This window comes from Belonocnema kinseyi, chromosome 1, assembly GCF_010883055.1.
Source record: "Belonocnema kinseyi isolate 2016_QV_RU_SX_M_011 chromosome 1, B_treatae_v1, whole genome shotgun sequence".
NCBI classification, from domain to species: Eukaryota; Metazoa; Arthropoda; class Insecta; order Hymenoptera; family Cynipidae; genus Belonocnema; species Belonocnema kinseyi.
Genome location: NC_046657.1, coordinates 61,825,513 through 61,834,456, shown reverse-complemented (window position 1 = coordinate 61,834,456; position 8,944 = coordinate 61,825,513). Strand labels below are relative to the sequence as shown.

Here is an 8,944-nt window from a genome sequence, read left to right as displayed (position 1 = left end):
CGCTCCCAATGAGTGCAACAGAAGGAATTGTGGAGAATATAAAGTTCCAGTATATGCGGCACTTCCCATTCTCGACAATTGCCTCGATTTCCCTAGGAGCATTTAGAGGAGCGATATTAAGGTTAATGCCGTAGGAGTGACAGAGATGGTGATCAAGCACTCTTTTTGCCGCATTGTGCCTTTGAATGTAGATCGTTCCCGCGTGAGTTGGACAACTAGATAGTATGTGAGCTAAATGCTCGGGGTGTGCATGGCACGCCTTGCAGCTATCATCGGGAATGTCTTGGTTCAAAATGTGGCGACGCTATGGTATGGTGGAAATGACACCGTCCTGGCAAGCAAAAATGAAACCCTCCGTACCAGACTTCAATCCGGGCGATTTAAGGAAAGCAAACGTTAGCTCACAAGACATTGACTGATCCCTCACATTTCTGTGGAAAATACCGTGCATCCTCTTATCGAGGAGCTGTTCACGAATGTTTTTCTCTTGTGCTTTCTTAATCCGGGCTTTCAAGAGTGAGTATTCGAGATAGATAAGATTTCATGCATTTTCCCGAGTGTTTCAGCAGCCTCCTCCACTGCTTTGTACTGGGCCTTTAAAGATATGAACCTGAGTGTCTGCGGACAATTTTTAAGAACTTTTCAGAGCCTTGAGAATCTTTAGCATATAGTTTGAGATTTCTATCGGTAGAGCGTACTTTTGTAAAAGAGATGCGCCACTGTCTCTTGTATTGTGGTATTCCACTTGATGTTCTACTACGGTATTATTGTTGAGGGATGGAGGGGTGCACACAATTACAGGTAGTCACAGCATCTTCGGTAGGCACAGTTGATGTTTCACTGTTTATTGTTTCTCGCACATGTTTTCCCTAAAAAAATAATGTTTTTTGCAATTTGGAGCACACATATACCGTATATTATGCATACCAAGCAAAAAAGAAAGTATTGAGACGAATTGAATTTGGAAATACCAAAACACGCCACAAGTCTCGCTTTCCGACAATTACGCATTCAAACAGTGGATCAATGCGTGTAAATTCGTGAAGATGTTATGTACATTTATTATCTTTTTATACGTACAAATACGGTGCAGTAATTTAAAGTCAGCGGCTTTAATTCAATGCGTCAGGAAAAAGAAAAAAAATCCAAACATTGTTTGATGCGTCTGAATTCGTGACAGTAAAATACACATTCTGATTAGCTTCAATTCGTCATAGCGAGTTTCAGAAAGAGTTCATTTATACACTTTAATCTATAAAAGATAAACGAACTATAGGAGCATGTACAATTTATTGTACATATTCGGTACATTTTTCCCTAGACCGATGATACTTTGGACTGATACAAGAGGGATGGCTGGTTAAAGTCTTGACGCATGCATTTTTTATTGATTTATTTCGATTTCACCTTCATCACACTTTCATATGAATTCATACTCATTCGCTGTGATTTTTGCTAAATTGCTATCTTGTGTCTTGTTAAGTCTTCTCTATTAATGTAATGAGGTTCTTCATTTTGATTTTCCCTAGATCAATGTAGCCTTCGCTTTGATTCGAAAAATTAATTGTGAAATACGCAATATGTGGTGATTCTACTTACTCGTTTCAAATTGAAAAATCCCACATTTCAACGCACATAATGAAGCACTGACATTATTCACGTTTTAGCTGCATGTGGCATTTACCTGAATAGCACCTCGTATTCTTCGTGCAGATTTCACAGCCTTGCACTACACTTTAGTTATGAAGCGTTTTTACACTTGCAGGTGTTAACAAACATGGCTTAGTACAATTACTGCTTTTATCTCACATTAAACAATCCTAAGCCGAGGTACATAAATAAATGTAATAAACATACAATAATATGTAATAATTAATACATTTATATGTATTATACTATATAAAACTCAAATTTGTGGAGTTGAGGCTTGATATGGGTGATGCTTATGCAAATCCACAGTTTTTGACCAATCGTTACCAAAGGACCCCGCACACATCTATGGGAAATATGGTCCTGGTCAAATTGGCTGAAACTCTAGTATAATGTCGTTTATAATATCCTGATTAAATAAAGTCCTGAGACATTAGGTCCAAAAAACGCCAGGTTTTGAGATAGGAGGGACTAAATGTCACTTTTCATAGACGCTAGAGGAGTTCCATGGACCATCGAAGACTATTTGGCACCACGTTCACGGATCATCTTGAATGTTCCATTCATATTTTATAGTTTGGGATCGATGTTGCATCGTATGTCGCTTTTCATGCATGTGAGAAGAGTTACACTGACCCTCGAGGACTGTTTGACACCATGCTGAGGAATCATTCTCAATTCACTGTTCCATTGATATTTTGTATTTTAGGGTCCCCTGATCGATAATATTTAGAACTGAAGGTTTAGAGATGGATAGTTTTTCTCGGAGTTGCATCGTAGGTCGCATTTCATGTACTTATTCAATCTAATTAAACAGGTCCTATTAATCACATCGTTAAGACTAAACTGTGAGAAGTGTGTGTGGGGGTAGTGTAACTACTTTAAACAAATTAATTGGGAGTTTTTGGATTAAACTAATACAATCTGAGTTTGATGAAACATCATTAATTATGTACGTACTTATTCAAACTAATTAATCAGGTCCTATTAACCGTGTCGTCAAGACTGTGATATTGAACGGGTGTCTGTGGGTAGTTTACCTTACGTAAAAAAATTAATTCTGATCATGGCGACATAAACTGAATTTGTGGTAACATTACCGTGAGTATAATTCACCATTCAGACTAAGTAATCATGTATTACTAACTACGTCGTCAAGACTTAAGTATGAGAAAGGTGTCCGGGGGGTAGTTTCAGTACTGTAAAATGTTAATTGGTAGTTTTCGGATCAGGTTTACACAAACCGAATGTGATTAAATATCACTAAGTGCGTATTGACTTATTCAAACTAATTAATAAGGCTCTGTCAATTGCAGGTGACGGACAATTGTGCACGGAGCAACTGTACATGAGTCCATCTGTGCACATCGGTGGAAGCACGTTGTTGGCCACAGGCACAACTATGCACCAGGCCAGCTATGCTCGTCTACATTTTAACGTGCACAGATGGGAGACTATCAACTGAGCATGTCTAAATGTCGAATAAATGCCTAAATAGCTAAATAAAATAAAAAATAAAAATAATATAAAATTATTAAATGTCGACGTGCACAGATGGTACCTTACTAAAGGTTGACATGCACAGATGGGCGACTCCCAACTGTGTACGTCGAAATGTAGATGTGCACAGATGGCCCGATTCACAGTTCTGCCTGTGACCATGGACGTGCACAGATGGGCTTATGCACAGTTGTACCCTTCCCGTCAATTACGTTGTCTAGACTAAACTACGGGGATGGCATATGGGGTTAGTTTAAATACTATATATAACAAATATTTAGTAGGATAAGAGCGACTTGATTCCCTTACGTATAGTTTCTTTTTAGAATAACATTAGCCTTACATTCCATCCATTTAGGCACGTATTGCGATGCTGTACGTGATGCTGTAAAAGATCGATGGGTATATCGCCGTATTAGTGACAAGGATTTGATGATGTTTTCGTGTAAGCTTTGAATTCGGAATCGATGTTAATGGGGTGCGAGAATGGTTCTAAAATTATGACATTATTATTGTGAACCGTGGTTATCGTGATGCCCTACCACTTCTAGAAAATATTTGCATTAATCATAAAATGCCACCTCTATTTGTTTGTGGGCAAAGGCAATTTGATCAAGAAGAATCAAAACTCAATATTCATCACTAAGACAAGGTAGATCGTAAAGGCATAAAATGGCCACATAAAATCTGTTTTTAAGTTCTTTGGAAATCTGATGAACATGATCCATGCCATTAACATCGGCAATTTTTACCGTGTTGCTGGGGTGATCCTCAACAAGTATCGTCCTTGTATACAGATGGCTAAAGCGACCGTAAACTTCGCCCAAACAATGTTACGAAACATACGTAAACTCAACGTCGTTGAGGCCAGAATTAGAATTGACAAACTGCATACCAGTAATGACAGATTCATCTTAATGAACGTTAAGTAGCTCAATTCCTGAGGCTGCATATGAATGATCTGAGTGGACTGTTGGTAGGAATCTATCAGCTGAATCTCACACGACTTACATCCAAGATAAGTTTGATCATAAGGGAATGGAAGATTTGTAGTTGGTCGAATTTGTCGATAAGCCGGGTTTAATCAGTGCGAGTGTATTCTCATTTCAGACGCGTAACTAAATAACAGATCTGCATATCCAAAGTAGAAGATAACTTTGTTCAAGCGGTCGATGATCAAGAGCTACAGCTGGATGAAGCACAAAATTGGGGTACTACTGTACTTGCAAAACTGGGACCAGGACAGTCGGATCATGTGCGCATGTAGCAAGCATATTTTGGTATTTAGGATATGCGCGTCATCAGCGATATATGTTTAGTTTCAGCAAACTAATTCTCATTGTTGTCTTTACGGCCTAAAGCGTCATCCACTACTAAACCATACACTAATGTTCCAATAACTGGTTTAAACACTTCTTGATATTGGCCTCATTGGCCGGATGGCAAAATAATCTTGCGTTAACTGGCTGGAAAATATCAGAATATTGCTATTATTAACCTGATCATTCTTTAATATTGCCTTAACTGGCTGGATAATACTCTGCTATTGTCTTAATTGACAGGATTGTGCACTGATATCGTGGTAATATTGTCTTGATTTCTCGGATTTCTTTCCTTAACTGGATGGATAGAGAGTTGGGCATGACATAAATATTATCAATTAGGAGGTCCTAGGCTACAAAATATCTAAGAGACAGCGAGTTCAGCATGATCCTTGAGCTTAGTGCCAAACAGTCCTCGAGGGTCCGTGGAACTTCTCTCGCATCCATGGAAAGTGATATTTGGTTCCTCCTATCTCGAAACCTGGCGTTTTTTGGACCCTATGTATAACGACTTTATTTGATCAAGATGTTATAAGCTATATTATAGTACACTTTCAGACAATTTGACTGGGACCATATGTTCTATATATGTGTGCGGGGTCCTTTGGTGCATATATTCTTTAGATTCCCAAACAGGTCTTAAGGTTATGGGGGGGGGGGAGTAAGTAGTGGGGCAGGTGGCATCAAATTTTTGACTCATATTGTTTGGGCTCTCGGACAGGTCGAAAGAGTACTTGGGGGAAGATGTAGTGGTGTGGGAGGGGCACAGGTTTTAAATCCATAAAATCAATCGGCCTAAAACATATGATGCTTTTGATATTACGAAACAAGTACTCTGTTAACCTTAAGAATTTTTCATTTTAATAATCAGAAATATGTCTCAAATATTACGGGTAGGAAATTCTAGTTTCACATTGAATATTTGAATGGGAGGCTATCAAACTGCAGAGTACCGGTAAATTCCCCTTTTTATTTATGGGATCGCTTTTTATTTTTTCATACTGGAAAATTTTGTAACTTATCAGGAAAATTATTGGAAATTACTGGTAGAGGTAACGATTTATTTTCATATTTAAACTCCGAAACTTTTAATTTCAGTAGAATATTTATTCTACGACAACAGGAACGCTCTGATCAATTAATCTAAGTACACTTGATTCGCGGTACTGCGAAATTCAGTACTGCGAACTCCCGATATTGAGTACGTTTTTCCCTCGATAGTGAGAACGACGCTACTCATTTCTACATTTGATGATCTCATCAAATGCACAATTTAATTTGTAATGCCTTACAACGTTTCCTTCGCTCTATTCATTTCAGTAATAATTTTAATAAGAACGATTCAAATCGTCACCACAAATTGTCAAGATGTAAACAGTTGACATTTGAATATAGTAAATTTGCTCAGCCTTCACACTTCAGACTTCACACTTTGTAAGAGTATTTAGGTACAGATGGTGTGAGGGGGGGATGGCATATCTTAAAATATATAAAATCAAGTGTTCTAAAACGTATGATGCTTATGAAAATCTACAGTTTTTGGCAATCAAAACTAAATTTTATATATACACTTTTGGTTGCAAAACAGGTCGTAAGAGTATGGAAGGGGGGGGGGGGGGGGGGGGGGGGTTGTAGAGATAGGCAGGGGGCATTCGGAGTTTCTGAACAATCTGGATCAGATTTTCACACTTATTCTTTGGGCCACAAATAGATTGAAAGAGTATTTAGGTACAGATGGAGCGGGGGAATTGTTTGAAATATATAAAATCAAGTGGTCTAAAACGTATGATGCTTATGGAAATCCACATTTTTGACAATTGGCACCAAATTGATCACACATATTCCTTGAGCTACCAGCCAGGTCGCAACAGTATGGGGGGAGGCGAAAGCTTAGGACATATGAAGTAGTACGTTTGTAGCTTTTAACTAATTGGCACCAAATTTTGCATACACATTCTTTGGGCTCCTGGACAGTTCGTTAGAGTATGAGGGGACATAGAAGCGATGAAGACAAGGGAGGGGGGCATTGACGCAGTTGTTGACCAATCGGTATCAAATTTTTTATGCTTGTTCTTTAGGCTCTCGAACAGGTCACACAAGTAGGGGGGGGGGGATAGGGCAATTATTGAAATATATAAAAAATAATATTTGCAAGAGGGGGGTATGAGGGAGATAGCAGAAAGTGGGAGGGGGTCGCTTGATACCGTCAACACCGTTCCATAGATCCGACTTGAAAATTTAGACACGTGTAGATTAAGCGCTGGGAATGGTTCCAGCGGAACCCATATCGCTAATTCCTAATAGCTTTTTTAAAATAAATAATGCAAAATAAAATTGATTGTATATCTATATACGTATATCAACTCAAGTAGCCTAAAACTAATGATGCTTATGCAAATGAAAAAGTTTTGAATAGCGTCACCAAATTTGGTACATATATTCTTTGGGCTCCAGAGAAGGTTGTTAGAGTTTCGGGTTCGACATGCGAAGGAATGGGTCAGGTGATGAATGTAGCATAGGTGCAGTTTTTACGAATCAGCTGGGCTCCCGTTTAGGTCGTAAGAATATCAAAGGATGATGAGATGAAGGGAGAGGGGGTACAGTTTTTAAAATGGGCTTAGGACGATTTGGGTGTACCGCAGCCTGCTGGATCCCTCGGCGACCCTTTTCTATTGTTTATCGCTGGACCCGGTCTCGAAGCTAGACGGTTCTCAACCGGCGGCTTCTGCATTATGTTACAGGGGACATTTAAATGGTATATAGTGTATGAACTCTGTTGCGCTCTACCATACCGTTGGAGTCGAAGGCGCGTTGCCGTGTTAAAATGTTTGGGCAACTGTAATGCACAGTAATGTACGTTAGATAAAGAAATTTGTATACTATTTATACAAAATTAAGCACGTATGGAGTCTAATTCGACGGGTGAGTGGCAGAACGTAGTGTCTGATTTTTGTTTCAAGAAACGTTGTATCTCGCTACGGTTCCAATACATGTCGTATCTAGCTTGTGGCTGAACAGACGTAGTATTTCGCTCGCAGATTAAAAAGACGTCGTATCTCGTTGACTGCCCAAGAGACGTTGTGCCTTTCTCGCGCTTCAAAAAACGTCGTATCTCTTTCACTGTTCAGAAGACGTCGTACATCGCCCGCTGTTATTGTGTGTCTGTTCTTCCGTGTTAAAAAAAGGGTAAATTTACTAAAAGTTATACGTATTTAAAGAAAGGTCAAAGTATTAAAAAGATTTGTTTGAAAGGTGCGTGTGTTTGTGTCTTTTTAAAGGTAGACACATACATACTTCCTCACTGAGATACTTACGAAACCTACTTAATAGTGTTCAGCAGGCTTAAAGACATTTAAATATTATGGAAAAATTATATAAACAGATGTATTCTAATCGAGAGCCTCGAAAAATTCAAAAGTTTTTTAGTGAACAACCTTTCGCCTTGTATTGGGTAAGCAGTTTCTTGATTTATTTTCTATATTATATTCAGTGAACTAAAAGTAAATAATGTTATAATTGCACAGTAGGTACTTAAAATATGAAAAAATATATAGCACACCAACTGGGCGCCGTAGTCGACCAATCTGGACACTTGGATGCATACTAGGTACTTGAAAAGGGAAAAAATATAGCGTGCACTTCTAGCTGAACTTCGTAATCGGCCACTATGTAAAGTTATAGCCGTAGGGTTATCAGAAATATATTTTGTATCTCATTTTGTATCTCATTCAATAATATTTGATAAAATATAACAATTTAAAGTCTTATAACCAAATTAGATAAACAAATTCAAAATTTTGATAAAACATTCAATTTTAATATTTTGCCACAAGAATTGCTTATAAAAATAATTCAATGATTATTATCAACTTTTCACTTAGTTTTGTAATTAAATTTCATTCCCACATTAATTTTGTTACCGATACTAAGACGGTTTTCTGATTTGTTCATAAAATTAGTTTATAATAAATAAATGGAATAATGAACAAATTATATGTATTACATGAGACCCTAAATATTCATTTAAGACAATATAAAATTTAACTGATCAGTTAATAGAGCGTCAAGCTTTTTTAGAGTACAATGAACTTTAATTTAAAAGAAAATTTAAAAATCGGACCAAATTTGAAGGCTCTGAACATTTTTGAACGAAAAAAGTACATTTCCTTCCATTGTGCGCGCCTTCGACTCGACCTCAATGGTAGAGCGCATACAGAGTTCATACACTATATTCCATTTAAATGTCCCCTGTAACTTAATGCAGAAGCCGATGTTTGAGAGCCGTCTAGCTTCGACACCGAGTCCAGCGTCGAACAATAGAAAAAAGTTGCAGAGGGATAGGACAGGCTCCGGTACCCCGAGATCGTCTTAAGCCTTAAAATATATAAAATCAAGTGTTCTAAAACGTATGATCTTTATACGCATCCAGATTTTGTTAAACAGAGCCAAATTTTTTACACACAATTTTCATT

At 37.8% G+C, this 8,944-nt stretch overlaps 1 protein-coding gene across 1 annotated transcript in view; it reads left to right on the top strand.

Moving 5' to 3' along the window:
- The window catches only part of LOC117177946 (DNA repair protein RAD50-like), a 12,645-nt gene extending 9,530 nt beyond the window's left edge, over positions 1-3,115 (top strand). Inside the window, exon 6 of the mRNA XM_033369077.1 lies at positions 2,967-3,115. Coding sequence (XP_033224968.1) covers positions 2,967-3,115 — 149 coding nt within the window. The remainder of the gene's footprint in view (positions 1-2,966) is intronic.
- The last annotated feature ends 5,829 nt before the right edge of the window (positions 3,116-8,944 follow it).